General features: G+C 25.5%; 3 protein-coding genes and 1 long non-coding RNA gene across 11 annotated transcripts in view; 2 read left to right on the forward strand and 2 right to left on the reverse strand.

The window, feature by feature from the left end:
* LOC122711723 (tyrosine-protein kinase Btk29A) overlaps positions 1 to 7,665 on the forward strand; it is a 159,448-nt gene extending 151,783 nt beyond the window's left edge. For 5 of the 6 annotated variants that reach the window (XM_043930736.1, XM_043930738.1, XM_043930741.1 and 2 more), the window contains 11 exons: positions 1,474 to 1,535; positions 1,811 to 1,894; positions 4,167 to 4,231; positions 4,717 to 4,782; positions 4,871 to 4,999; positions 5,071 to 5,264; positions 5,377 to 5,548; positions 5,641 to 5,809; positions 5,886 to 6,004; positions 6,190 to 6,442; positions 6,585 to 7,665. In XM_043930736.1, coding sequence (XP_043786671.1) covers positions 1,474 to 1,535; positions 1,811 to 1,894; positions 4,167 to 4,231; positions 4,717 to 4,782; positions 4,871 to 4,999; positions 5,071 to 5,264; positions 5,377 to 5,548; positions 5,641 to 5,809; positions 5,886 to 6,004; positions 6,190 to 6,442; positions 6,585 to 6,686 — 1,415 coding nt within the window. In that variant the 3' untranslated portion in view covers positions 6,687 to 7,665. The remainder of the gene's footprint in view (positions 1 to 1,473; positions 1,536 to 1,810; positions 1,895 to 4,166; positions 4,232 to 4,716; positions 4,783 to 4,870; positions 5,000 to 5,070; positions 5,265 to 5,376; positions 5,549 to 5,640; positions 5,810 to 5,885; positions 6,005 to 6,189; positions 6,443 to 6,584) is intronic. The other variant, XM_043930737.1, reaches the window with a different exon arrangement.
* LOC122711738 overlaps positions 1 to 9,922 on the reverse strand; it is a 21,439-nt gene extending 11,517 nt beyond the window's left edge. Inside the window, exon 1 of the long non-coding RNA XR_006346172.1 lies at positions 9,753 to 9,922. This is a non-coding gene — a long non-coding RNA (uncharacterized LOC122711738). The remainder of the gene's footprint in view (positions 1 to 9,752) is intronic.
* Positions 9,923 to 11,320: 1,398 nt separating this feature from the next.
* On the forward strand, positions 11,321 to 13,016 carry LOC122711727 (nitrilase and fragile histidine triad fusion protein NitFhit). Of its 2 annotated transcripts, none has more exons than XM_043930745.1 (6): positions 11,321 to 11,557; positions 11,725 to 11,863; positions 11,961 to 12,098; positions 12,201 to 12,407; positions 12,495 to 12,707; positions 12,786 to 13,016. In XM_043930745.1, exons 1-6 carry the CDS (start codon positions 11,517 to 11,519, stop codon positions 12,942 to 12,944), a joined length of 897 nt encoding a protein of 298 aa, XP_043786680.1. In that variant the 5' UTR covers positions 11,321 to 11,516; the 3' UTR covers positions 12,945 to 13,016. The 2 variants fall into 2 exon arrangements, with proteins under 2 accessions (XP_043786680.1, XP_043786679.1); XM_043930744.1 differs by having other exon boundaries at positions 11,326 to 11,557; positions 11,943 to 12,098.
* A 266-nt stretch (positions 13,017 to 13,282) lies between these two features.
* On the reverse strand, positions 13,283 to 14,571 carry LOC122711728 (ER membrane protein complex subunit 3). Of its 2 annotated transcripts, XM_043930748.1 has the most exons (5): positions 14,340 to 14,571; positions 13,982 to 14,238; positions 13,800 to 13,899; positions 13,558 to 13,711; positions 13,283 to 13,470 (listed from the first exon to the last, which is right to left on the reverse strand). In XM_043930748.1, the coding sequence occupies exons 1-4, from the start codon at positions 14,486 to 14,488 to the stop codon at positions 13,585 to 13,587; spliced, it is 633 nt and encodes a 210-aa protein (XP_043786683.1). In that variant the 5' UTR covers positions 14,489 to 14,571; the 3' UTR covers positions 13,283 to 13,470; positions 13,558 to 13,584. The 2 variants fall into 2 exon arrangements, with proteins under 2 accessions (XP_043786683.1, XP_043786682.1); XM_043930747.1 differs by having other exon boundaries at positions 13,558 to 13,899; positions 14,340 to 14,570.
* Between the last annotated feature and the right edge of the window lie 502 nt (positions 14,572 to 15,073).

Here is a 15,073-nt window from a genome sequence, read left to right on the forward strand (position 1 = left end):
AAAAGAGAAAAGAAGAGAAGAAGAAAAGAGAAAAGAAGAGAAGAAGAAAAGAGAAAAGAAGAGAAGAAGAAAAGAGAAAAGAAGAGAAGAAGAAAAGAGAAAAGAGAAGAAGAAAAGAGAAAAGAAGAGAAGAAGAAAAGAAAAAAGAAGAGAAGAAGAAAAGAAGAGAAGAAGAGAAGAAGAGAAGAGAAAAAAAGAAAAGAAGAAAAGAGAAAAGAAAAGAAGAAGAAAAAGAGGAGAGAGAAAGAGAGAGAAAAGAAGAGAAGAAGAAAAGAGAAAAGAAGAGAAGAAAAAAGAGAAGAAAAAGAAAGAGAGAGAAAAGAAGAGAAGAAGAAAAAAGAGAAGAGAGAGAAAGAGAGAGAAAAGAGGAGAGGAGAGAAGAGGAGACAGAGAAGAAAGAGAGAGAGAAAAGAGAGGAGAGAGGAGAGAGGAGAGACTAGATCTCTATTGTTGCGGTATATTTGGTAAGAAATGAAAACGATAGGGAGAAAAATGGTGGATCCTCAGCGAGGATCGAAATGACGTTTGACGAGTCATTGGCGAAGTATTAGTGATAAATATCTATCACAGGCATCCAAATGAATCGTCCGCTTTTTCCAACAAACGAAAATATTTAATTGTCGATTCTTTCACTTTCTTTTTTTTTCCCAGTCTCATTGTGGAATTTTTTGTCCTAGTTCCTTTTCTAGTTATTCTAAATATTTAATTAGATAGTTGTATATTGTATTTTCTTTTCCTTTTTCTCTTTTCTTTTTTTTTTTTTTTTGATTTTTGTTTTTTATTATAATTCCTTTTCTAGCTATTATATTTTCTAGCGACAAAATGTTAATGTCTTGCTGGACTTAAATAAAAAAATTTAATCGTGAATCGATAAGTATATTGATTAAAATTTTATTTAAAATCTTGTATTTTTTTCATTTCGTAATTCACTCTTGATTAAGCCGACAGAGATTAAGGAAAAAGACGACATCGTAAACATCGTCGATATCGTGTAGCAAAAGAGTGATTATAAATTGAAAAAGATGCTTGTTTCGCTCTCTTCTTTTTTTCCATTTATAAATCTTTCTGGCCAAGAATAGGACCAATTATTCTCGGTGAAAAAACTTCGGACGGATCCAGACTTTTCCCTTTGGGATGAGAAAAATTTTCGAGTTCATTAATATTCATTAAAACATCGCAAGCAGCGTAAGCTCATTAAGATATAAGTTATGAGGTCTCTCTTCTCCAAAGTCTTCTCCATGCTACATTCAATAATTATCCCGGCGAAGAAACGAAGCTGCTTCGTTCCCGTGGAAAGCTCGGACTAATGGCGACTACCTTGAAAAAAATGAGAACATTTCGTCTCAGAATTAAAAATTCTGACTCTTCCCATTCCTCTTTATATATAATTATAAATAACACGATAAGTAATTTAAAAAAAAAATTGTTATTTTAATATTAATATTAATGTCCTTAAAATTATTATCTTTGCAGGGACCCCCTCGACTCCAATAATGCCAGGGGGGACACCTGGGACCCCATCTTCTAAAACCAAGGTAAATAACTAAATAAATCTTCTTTTACAAATATTCTTTTTCACTTAAATTTATCATACATAAAGGAAAAATATTTATCTATTATTTTTTTTCTTATTTGTAACATATGTATATAAAAATTTAAGTGAAAAAGTTTTCCCTCGAAAGATTCATTAAAATCAGATTTTTCTAAAATAAGTGAATTTTCCTTATAAAACAATGTAGAAGTAAAAAAAGACTTTTTGACTGACTGAATTCATTCAATACTCTAAACAGAGAATCAATACATGTTCCAGGACAAGATAATGATGAGAACAAAAGTCGTGGTAGCTCTGTATCCTTTTCGAGCGATCGAGGGTGGTGATCTATCTCTCGAAAAGGTAAGAAAAAATCTATTCTATTTCTATTTCTATTTTTTTCTTACGAAATTAATAAAAAAGAAACGAAGAGAGAGAGAGAGAGAGAGAGAGAGAGAGAGAGAGAGAGAGAGAGAGAGAGAAAGAAAGAGAGAAGAGAGATTCACAATATCGACTCGTTTATTCGAGTGGAATGAGATTCATAAAGTTTGAAAGCGTATCAAATATTTTATACGCGATTAAACGAGCGTAAAAGGATCGATGTCCGGTATCGTTTAACGGCCGCTTTCACAATGCAGTTTTAATTGCATCGCAGAATACCTGAAACCATGATAATTTCTCATTGAAACGGAAATCCAAATCAAATATAAAAACAAATGACAGCCGATATTCGATTGTAAATGAGTCTTCTCTAATATTTTTTCGAATTCTGTCAAGATTCCAATAATTATAACTATAAAATATCATTTCGAAGAAAAAAAATAATAAAGAGATAAAATTTGTTTTAAAAGTGAATAAAAAATAAGAAAATATGAATTTGATTGATAAACTTAAAAGTTTCGTCAAATGTGTCGACAAATATATTAATATTTTGTAGAATGAAAAATTGGACGAATATGTATTATATTTTATATAATTTAATGTTAAACTAAATATTAAAAGTATAGATTTGAATAAAATGATACCACAAATAATCGAGTCGTGTTATATCAATGGAAAAAAACAACAGAGAATTATATTCATATGTTATTTCGAATCATATTCAAACGAGATAGAATCGAATTGAAGAAAATAAAATTGTACATATTATACGAATCCTATCATATTAAATATTATCGTAAGAACTCGTGTTATAACTGAATTAAAGATACAGTATTGTATGGAATAGAATTACATAAATTATGCTGTTTGAATAGAATCGAATCAAAACTGTATTAGATCAATCTTAGATTTAATCATGTCGAACACTTCTCCATCGTGTTGCGGATTAAATTACATTAATATTCTTACCGCGATAAATCGATCTGATTTATGTATCTATGCCACTTCATATCGATTCAACAAATCGAATCGTGAATATATAATAAAATATGTATAAAATGCAAAATTCAATCAAAAATTGAACCACTAGAAAGTTGAACTCCAATTTTTGAAAATTTTTCAATTTTTTTGTCAAAATATACAATTAGCGTTAAATTTTCGTGAAATTAGATGATTTATATTAATAAAGTTTGATTTCTATGTTGTCTGTTATTACTAATTTCTCTTTTTAATCTTTTCTAATTCATTTAAACTATATTTATTGGCTTTTTGTGCCAATAAATTCTATTTCTATTTTTTTTATATAGAAAAATAAGTTAATAATAATCAACAATTCTGTTTTTATCATATTCTACTTAGAAATCAATTCTCCGATAGTTCGATTTAAATGGGCACATTTAAATTATATTCATATTTACATAAATAAAATTAATTATTCATTTCTAATATTTATCTCATAATTAAGAAAAAATCGATTAACGAATTATTAATTCGATCGCTCGATCGCACGACGTGTAGGAGTCGTCAAATTAAATTTCCAAGTTTCTAACCTAACTTTCACTCAGCTGAGTCTTGTGGTCAGATAACAGTTCTTGGTAATGTCTCGCGTCGATCATATTATCATTGACATAGGCAACACCAGCATTCCGCGGATGATGGTTATCCTCTAATATGCAGAGAAACCTCGAATCCTATTAACATTTGGATTCAACAGCGCATACCAGTTCATCAGATGCTTAATTAACTATGGTTTTAGCAATTTTTGAATATAATCTGAAGTGGAATTTTAGAGAAAAATATTTTAAATTCTTGCTCGGATTTCTAAACTATCGTATGAAACAAATTAATAATTTTAACTTTTATCAATAACCGAATAATCAAATAATAAACTTATAATGGAATTCTTTTTATATAAAATATAAAATTTTTAATAAGTTGTTACTCGAAACTGAAAAAATTTTTAATTTTCGAAAGTTTTAATCGTAAAAATTATGTCGTTTCATTTAAGTTCACGAGTATCAAAATCATTTGAAAATCGTATATAATATTATTTCTAGTTAGAATATAAAAATCATTTTTTATTATAATTATTATTATTTTTTATAATTATCAAAATCGTGTTATTTTTTTGTCAAAGTCATTTAAGGATCATAATTGATATTATTTAAATCATTGGAATTCATCGACGTCATATCAGATTCGTAATTTCATCTTATATGATAAATATATAAAAATACATTATTTTGCGTTTCAGGGAGCAGAGTACGAAGTGCTAGATGATTCTCAGGAACATTGGTGGAAAGTCAAAGATGAACATGGGTATGTAAAGATTTTTCTTGGAATCCAAATTCCAAATTAATTAGATGCCACCTATTATGCAAATTCTTACCAATGTAATCAGGATTAACGTTGTTACGTTATATCTTTTTCGCAACTTGCATTCTCGGCGATCGAGTGTTTTTAAAGACTTAAGTTCCTCTCTTCGTACTCCTCGATGACTACTTAATGTAGCCAAAAGCGGATTAAGGCTATGGGATCATTGGCTGGTCGATTCGACTCGTAAATGTTATAAAAAGAAGCTTGCTAAGAAAACACAAGCTAAAGGATGTAATATACATATGTATATCGCTCTCTATTATATAAACATAAATAAAATTTTTCATTTATATAATTTCAATAATTATATCAATTACTACATTGCTAATACAAATGAAACAAAAGAATATATAATTTTTTTGTTTAGATACTTACAACATAATATGAAAGAAAAAATGATTAATTATAACTTCTAATTTTTTTTTCAGATCCATTGGTTACATTCCTAGCAACTATGTCAAAGAAAAAGAACTCCTGGGCCTTCAAAAATATGAGTAAATATATGGAGAAGATTTTATTCAAAATAAATTTATATTTTCTTAATGTTATATAATGATTAAAATATAAATCTTAAAATTATAGATGGTATGTGGGTGATATGTCTAGACAACGTGCGGAATCATTGCTTAAACAAGAAGATAAAGAAGGATGTTTTGTTGTACGTAATTCGTCTACCAAAGGACTGTACACGCTTTCCCTCTATACGAAAGTGTAAGTATTTTTACTTATATCATCATTATACTTTATTATAGGAAAAGGTCAATAAGAAGATACTATTGTAGCCCACATCCTCATGTAAAACATTATCACATCAAGCAAAACACCAGAGGAGAATTTTATCTATCTGAGAAACATTGCTGTGGTTCAATACCCGACTTGGTTAATTATCACAGACATAATAGCGGTGGATTAGCTAGCCGATTGAAAACTAGCCCTTGTGATCGCCCTGTACCACCAACTGCTGGCCTCAGTCATGGTTTGTAATCTTTTTGAGATCAAATTTTCAAAAAAGAATCTTTATTTTTATATCAATTCGTTACAAAGTAAACTAATATTTTTTTTAGCTATAATTGCTTTTTGATTTGTAGACAAATGGGAAATTGATCCAGCAGAATTGCATTTATTAGAAGAACTTGGTTCTGGACAGTTTGGAGTAGTGCGAAGAGGAAAATGGCGTGGATCTATAGATGTTGCTGTAAAAATGATGAAAGAAGGCACAATGTCTGAAGATGATTTTATAGAAGAAGCTAAAGTGATGACGTGAGTCGATAATTAATTCAAATTTTTAATATGAAGATATTCAGTAAACAAATGAGAGATTGAATAATAAATGTCAAATTGTTTTTCTCTAGGAAACTTCAACATCAGAATTTGGTTCAATTATATGGTGTTTGCAGTAAAGATAGACCAATATACATTGTTACTGAATATATGCGACACGGATCTTTGCTCAACTACCTCCGTCGTAATGAAGCAACTCTAGGAGCAAATGTTGGTCTTCTTTTAGATATGTGCATACAAGTAAAGTTCACCTTCAAATTTCAACTTTTACTCATTCATTTGTTACAGCAATTGATACCAATTATAATAATTACAGGTTTGCAAAGGCATGGCTTATCTGGAAAGGCATAACTATATTCATAGAGATCTTGCTGCACGCAATTGTTTAGTTGGTTCAGAAAATGTAGTAAAAGTTGCAGACTTTGGATTGGCAAGGTGAAAATTTTCTACAATGTGAAATTATTAATTTATAGTATATATATTTATAGTATATATAATTTATATATAGTATATATTTTTTATATATAGTATATATTTTTTATATATAGTATATATAATTTATAGTATATATATATATTTTTAGTATTTAGAAATTTTATAATTTTATAATTTTGTTTCAGGTATGTATTGGATGACCAATATACTAGTAGTGGAGGCACCAAATTTCCAATCAAATGGGCACCTCCAGAAGTATTGAACTACACTCGCTTCAGCTCAAAATCAGATGTCTGGGCTTATGGAGTACTCATGTGGGAAGTATTTACGTGCGGAAAAATGCCTTATGGACGTCTAAAAAACACTGAAGTCGTGGAAAGAGTGCAACGAGGTATCATATTAGAAAGACCTAAAGCCTGCTTCAAAGAAGTCTATGAGGTTAGTCAAAACTAAATCAATTCTATTCAATATATACTTAATATAATATTCAAAATATATACTTAATATAAATATAAAAAAATTATTTTGATATTAATATAACATATTTATAATAAAATCTTATCGCGTATTTATCTCTTAGGTAATGCGAAAATGTTGGGCCCATTGCCCCGAAGTACGACCCTCTTTCCGCGTGCTGAAGGAACAGCTAATAAGCGTGTCTCAAGGTCTGCTCAATGATTGACTCAACCTTCTACGGTGTATGCGCCTATCGTCGCCTTCGAATCGATCAATACAGGCGGCAAAATCTCCATCACTTGAGCGATCTCCCTCGATATTACCATCTTCTAATTCATCGTCATCTTATAATTCAGCAACATTACCATCATCGCGTAAAACACGTGCACCCGCCTCTTTACCGCCCTCGGTCGATTTTTTACATCTCTCGTCATCCACGTGCAAAACGAAGAAAGAAGGGTCATCCTCACCGAGTACACCTGGCCACCAACCTAGTCAACCATCATCAAGCTCGTCAAACGTCTGTGACATTTGCAGTTCCTACGGACACCCGTGGATTGAAATTTGCAAGGCGATACGAGCCACTAAAGGCAAATAAAAAGTTGTGTGTGTGTCCCGAAAGTATGTGTGTCGATTTCAACGATTGTATTAACGCAAGCTTACAAAACAGCAGAAGAGAAAATCGAACAAAAAAAAAATTAATATTAACACGACATTATTTGATCCTGCATTATTGCAAAACTCTTCTACTATCCTGTATTATCCCTTATCTCTATCCTTCTACTATTCTTTATCTCTTCCCTATTCAATTAATCCCAATTTCCTGAGATCTTTACTATAGATATTTTAGATGTTTTTTTCTCAATGAACAAAAAAAATGATCCGAGTGCGTGATATTATTATGTATTTCTCGGATATTAGGTTTTTCAATCATCCTTTCAATTCCTAACTACTCCCTCGTCCACCATGAGTTTCAGAGTATCTGTTCCATGCAACGATACAAATGCATTTACAAATAGAACAGTAGTATTTATTAATTATCCTTTAAACAGGATATAATAGTAAGTTGTGATTTTTCTGTAGACATGTACTGTCCTTTTGTTATCGACTTTTTAACAAGAACAGTAAACGTAACTTCACAAATGAGAAATATTATTTCTGCTTGATAAATGAATTTAATAAATGAATGTCTCACTTGTGTATTATATACTATGACAATTTAATAAAATAGAATAAAGAAAAATAAAATATTTTATGTTTTTAATATTATTTGCAACTATTTGAAATATCCTAGACTCCTTTTAAATATTTTATGTTTTCATATTATATCTTGTCTTTCTTATCTTCCTTTTATTAAAAATTTATTTTCCTTTTGGTATGCACTTATTCAAATTTTTGATCATTGTACAAACAAACAACAAAAAGAATTTTTAAGAAAAATAAAAATGAGAAACTAAATCTGAAAATAAATTAAATTTTAATTTAATTATATAATTCTATATAAGGCATGTTACTTCATTTTCAGAGCAATGAAAATATAAAATATTAATAACAAAAATAAATAAATAAAATATATCTTAAATATTTATTTTATTAACTTAAATTCTATTATCACTATTACCATCACTATCATTACTATATTAATTATATATATATCTTATAAATTATATATCCTATTTAAAACAATTTTTTTACAAATTTACTTATATCTAAAAATTTTTATTTAAAAATAAAAATTTATCAATAAAAATTAATAATTAATCCTGATATTTATATATTTAGAAAGAGGATTTTTCATGAAATGAATGTAATTTTTAAAAATTTTGTACGAGTATCCATTTAAAAATATGTATTTTTTATCATTAAAAATCTTATAAATTATTAGAATAAATTCTAACCAAAAGTAGTTTGATCTAAATTTATAATTCTTTATAATTTCTATCTATATATAAACCAAATATAATTTAAAAATATAATTTTTATAATTATCTATTAAAAATTTAAAAATAGTATTTATCTAACAATTTAAAGATTTAAATTTAATTATAAACAAAATCTGAATATAATCAAGGGAAAGAAAAGAATATACAAATCTTTTTTTATTTGATACTCAATTCCAATTGATGACATTGGTTTCTGAAACAAAGAAGGCTACAAAAGATTAATAAATTTCAACAAATTATAATGATTTCCAAATTGAACTCAATGAATATAATAAAATGAATGTAAATAGAATTTAATCTTTATACATACTAGTTAAATACTATTTTTTTTTAATCCCTATGTAAAAAAAATCTAATATATAAAAAAATTTGAAAGTTTTTATAAAAAATTTAAACAAAATTTTTAATAATTAATATAATAATTATAAATAATATACATAAGAATAACTAATTCAATAAAATGAGAATACAAAAATTCTTATATACATATTTCTTCAATATAAAAATTTAAATTTTACCTCTTCTTTATAAAATTTTGTATCATTATGGTATCCATATTGAAATTTTTTTCTGCAGAAAATAATCTTAATAATCAGCTACTTATCTGCACAAAAAAAATTATATCTCTAAAATAAATGTATAAAATATATAAAATTAATAAATAGAAAATTAATATATAGAAAATAAACAATAATTTTGATAAAAAAAATAAAATAATAATTAAATCAAAAATTTTATCTTAAAAAAGTATGAATTATAAATTATCTGCGACTCTAACTATTAAACAAATGAATAAAGAAAAAATAATTTATTCACAAAAAATTTTTAATCAAAATAAAAAACATATTAATTACGCACTAATATATGAACAATGAAAAATAATTATGGTAATAAATATCACACAATAGATAATTGAGAGAAATATATTTGGCATGATTTGAATTTTCAAATTATTAAATTTGAAAATTCATCAAATTTGGTATGAATGCGGATTTTCTGATTTTTTATAGGTTATATAATAAGAAATGTTTTTATATCTTGAATATAATATAAACAAAATAAATATAAAAATAAATATAACGTAAATAATAGGACTAAAATGACTAATTTCATTATGTTTAAAAAATTTTAAAAGTAAATGTGTAAAAAGTAAAAAGTAAACCAAAAAAAAAATTATCAAAAAACAATATTACTATTATTACAATTTACACATTCATAAATAATGAAATGATATATACAGCTTTCAATATTACACTATTTTACATTAAATTGTCACATGTAATATAAAAATGATAAAATAGTCATATAATATTCAAATTCCTATAACATGAAAAAATGCAAGTCTGTACCTTTTTTGTAGTAACAGCTTCCTATTCATTCATGATAGGGATGAAATGTACCAACACTCATAAATAGAACGCAAAATTGTTACACTCGCGAATAAATATAGTATAAATAATATGAATAAAACACATACAAATTAATGAAATATATGTGCAACTTTAAATTATATTCGAAATTGAATACGAATAACTTCTCCATCCGCACAACACAGCGGTCGAAGCGAAACTGGCAAGTCTTTCCCCACTCGATAAACATTGCTCGGCGGGTAAGGTCGAACGCCGCAAGCGACAGTATCGATGACGATATAAATTATTATCTGTAAACTTCAAGCAAATATTTCAAATTATGAAATTTTTAAATATTTTAATTTTTAATTTTTATAAACTTTAATAAATTATAATAATATAAAATATTATATACTATATATTTTATTATATTTTATTATATATTTTATTATTTATTCTTTGTTAATTTTAATATATATAACGATTTATAAAATATATAGTATATAATATAATATTTTATATTATTATAATTTATTAAATTCTTAATAAATCTTAATAATTTAAAATCTTATATATATATATAATTTTAAAATTATTTATTTCTATTATTTATTATTTTTAATTTATGAAAAAAATATTAAATTCAATTTATAAATATTTATTTTATTTAATAAATTTTCTGAATATGTAACAATCAATATATTTTTATATGTTTTTAGGAATTTACTACATTATAAATAGTGAAAAAATAAATTTGATAAACGAATCTTTAATCACATCTTTCGATAAAATATTTTAAAATTATTTACTTTTTCCTTTGTTAAACTAAGCTTTTGTTTAAATTCCATTGCTAAATAATGTCTCTTGATAACACGCATTATATATCAGAATATATTGCGAGATTATCATTCTAGAAATATATTTTAAAAATTCTTCTAAAAAAATGTTTTATCGAGAATATAATATTTATATTTTTCATATAAAAATTAAGATATATTATAATTTTGAAAAAGAAATGATGAAAGTGCATTCAATTGATATTTCCAATTGCGTTTATAATCATCAAAAATAAATATAAAAAAGCAAATATAAGAAGAGCGAAATAAGAGAAGAATAGAAATAGGATAAAATTGTAAAATCAGAGCCATTTTTAAATGTTACAAATAAAATTATATAAACAAGAAGAGGAAATAATAGAAGAAAGATAGAAAAAGAATTGACTAATAACGCTATCTTTTGAGTGTCAAAAACATCTCTCTAAAAACAGAGACAATGCTGATTCTTATTCTATCTTTATTCTTCTTTTACAATTTTCTATCCTTTCTTTATTTCATTTTTAGCAGTCTGAAGATAGTATTTATTTACTGATTTCAAGATTTTTATCCGATTTTTATCCTTCTTTTATTTGCTCTCCTTATTTATGTTTATTTTATCTAAAGCATTTTAGAAATAGTATTAATTTCCCAATTTTTATCGTATCTCTATCCTTCTTTTAGTATTTCCTTTCTTTATCTACTTGTTCTGTAAAATTTATACTTGAAAGACAACTGCGATATCCAATTGAAATTTTGACATTTTATTTTATAAATTTAAAAAATTATTATATTCACGTGTATACATCTTTTACGGTTTATGAAAGTTATTATTTTTTTAAACATAACATAATTATAGAATATACATATTACATATTAATACAATGTGTTACTATCATTTTTAATACTTTTGCATTTATCAAAAGTTTCTATGTGTATGTAAAGAATAGGCATGTATTTGATAAGCAGTTTTTCTATTATTAAATATCACAGGTAATAATTGATAAAGTAAATTGTGTCAGATAAATCATTCAAAATATGATTTTATTTTTTCTTTATAAAAAAATTATATATTGAAATAAATATTATTTATAAAAAAATAAGATATTATTTTATTTCTTAATATTCTTAACTATATCTTGAATCTTTTTTTTTTTTAGAAAACATTTTATAAAATATTTCAGTACTATGGAAAATCCATTAGTTGCAGTATGTCAAATGACATCAACAAATGATAAAGAAAAAAATTTGCAAACTGTACGTGAACTTACTGAAAAAGCAAAACATAGGGCAGCTTCTGTAAGTTTAAAAATGAAATTTTAATTAATTTTTAATATTGCATATATTTATATAAGTTTTTTTTTAAATATTTTGATAGATTGTATTTTTTCCTGAGGCATGTGATTATCTAGCAGATAGTAAAAAGGATACAATAGCCATGGCTCAAACTTTGAACGGACCAACAGTGACAAGTTATAAAGAAATTGCAAAAATAAATAAAATTTGGCTATCATTAGGTGGAATTCATGAAGCAGTAAGAGACTTCAATTTCTTTTTTTTTTCTTTAATTTATATATTATTTATATATTATATAACTTTTTATTTAATTTATATATTATTTTAATTATATTTATAGTTGGATAACAATAGAGAACATATAAGCAATACACACATTTTAATAAATAGTGAAGGAGAAATTGTCAGTACATATCGAAAAATACATTTATTTGATATGGATAATAAAAATACTGGAGTTAGATTAATGGAATCAGATTATGTTTTACCAGGACAAAAGATTGAATCACCTATATCAACACCAATTGGTAAATTAGCACTCAGTATTGTATCCTTTTTATATTTAAATTTCACAATTTTCAAATATTAAAATATTAAAACATTAAAAATTATTTCTACTTAATAGTAATATTAGTGTTATGATATGCGTTTTCCTGAATTATCTCTTTCATTGAGAAATATGGGAGCAGAAATTTTAACGTATCCATCAGCATTTACATACCAAACAGGTGCTGCACATTGGGAAATATTATTACGTGCAAGAGCTATAGAAACACAGTGTTATGTTGTAGCTGCAGCTCAAACTAGTATACATAATAAAAAAAGAGTGAGCTGGGGTCATGCAATGGTAAAGAATTTTATATTATATTTTTATATTATATAGTTTTGTTATATGAAGTATAATATTTATGAAAAAAATTACTAGGTTATTGATCCATGGGGATCTATAATAGCGCAATGTAGTGAAAAAACTGATATAATTTTAGCAGAAATTGATTTAAACTTATTAAAACAAATTCGACAAAATATGCCATGTGAAAATCATCGTCGAACAGATTTGTATCCTAAATTAGAACCTTTATAATCTTTAATATGTATAAATTTATGTAATATATTTAAATGTTTTATTTTAAATATATTTAAATGTATAATTATATTTAAAATTGTATATAATTATATTTAACATTTATTTATTATTTAGTTTTATATATAAACAAATATTCGTGGTGAACTTAATATTGTAAATAAAGTAAAAAGAGATTGAAATGTAATAACATTTTCATAATATACACATATAAAACAAACATTCATTGTGATAAATACATTTAATAACTTATAAATATTTGTACCTTAAAAATGTAAAGATGGAAATATATTGTTACAATTATGATATTTTTGTACATATGAAATTAAAAGTATAACTACAAAGAAAATACGATTTAGATATTTTAATAAGATATAAAATATTTTACAGAATGTCAATAAGACATTCCTTATTTTACTAATTTAAACTATTAATTTATTTAATAATATATTAAAACTTTAATCATCTTCCCAAAATGGCACATACTATATCTATAGATATAGATGTAATATTTATTATTTGCTACCTATAAAATATAAATTATTGTAATTATATAATGTAAATTACATATGTAAATATGATATTTTATTTATTATTTTAAATATTTACATACTTTCACTTATATCTGTTCTTTGAGATCCTATAAGATCTGCTTCAACTCCTTGTAATGCCCAATTATGTTCATATATTTCCAATGCTTCCCATTCTGATTTGAAAGCAGCTTTTGGGTCTGGTGGCATAGACATTGCAGCACCAGATACTTGATCCTGTAAAAGTCTAGAAGTATCAGCAGCATTACTTTCACCAAGGACAAGTGTATAAATGGAACGTAATCCAAACACATTTAGAAAATACCAAGATGCTGATGAAACCCATGCAGCATCAAGAGTAGCTAATTCTATGCCACGTTGCAACATTGGTTTAAAACGCAATGTTAAAGGAAATGGTACTTTAGCTGAAATAGAATCATTTATATTAAATCAAGAAATTTGAGTTTAAATTATATATAATATATTCATTCAATCCATTAAACTTACTTGTAACAAAACCAGAAAACATCCAATTAATCCAACCACCTATAAGCACCATTGGTATAACATTAGTTACATTTCCTTTTAACATATCTGTCATCATATTAGGATCTGTCATTGGATTCTGTGATACTGGAGCACGTTTTTGTGTTTTAAAATATCCTGTTTCTTCATTATTAAAAAAATGTCTTCTACTAATAAATGCCATTTTTGGAATATATTGACCATTTTCCCTAAGTAATCTAGAGCGTATCATCACTTGACTAAAAAATAAAAAAATAATGTTTAAAATTCACATTTAAAATATTAGACAAAAAATATTAAAATAATTTAAAAAATGCAAAATTTTTTATCACATAATTACCTGTCTTGTACTTGATGAAGCTCAACCTTTTTTTGTGAAGCAAGTAGTATCGAAACATAATGTCGAATAATGCCTACGAGAAATGTAATTACAACGATAGGCAAAAATACCCAACCCCTAATGTTTGGATCTAAAATCAACTCAGCCATACCACTTGTCGCTATACCGAAATTTAGACGGAACAAAGAAGAAAGGTAAGAAAATTAAACAGATAGAAGAACATTTTATAAAGGCAAGAACATGTATTATCAATGCCAGTTATACATAGCAAGAGCCCCCTAGAGGACATGATATAGAAATAATAATTCATACCTCACCGATAATAAAATATAATTAATTTATTTTTTGTAATAAATTTTCTATAATGAAAAAATTGAGTCAATTGAAATTAATTCAAAATTAAATGCATATAAATTAAAATTATGAATATATATAAAAATATTATTATTTTTATATATATTATAATTGTACATATATATATATACATATATAAATATACATATTTGAAAAAATAATTATTATTCATTCACATGTTTATATTTATGTGTACATTTTATCAATATTTTTATATTTTAACTGAAAATATCATAGAAAATATTTAATACCATTACTTAAGTAGAACTACTCAATTTTTGCTGAAAAGAAAAGAAAACCAGAAAAGTGTATAATAGATTTTCTGATGCAATTTCCCGCCTTCTAAACAATTACCTTCATTATCGACATGCTTGTCCGAA

Source organism: Apis laboriosa, unplaced genomic scaffold (assembly GCF_014066325.1).
Source record: "Apis laboriosa isolate Shangri-la unplaced genomic scaffold, ASM1406632v1 scaffold17_cov146, whole genome shotgun sequence".
Taxonomy (NCBI): domain Eukaryota; kingdom Metazoa; phylum Arthropoda; class Insecta; order Hymenoptera; family Apidae; genus Apis; species Apis laboriosa.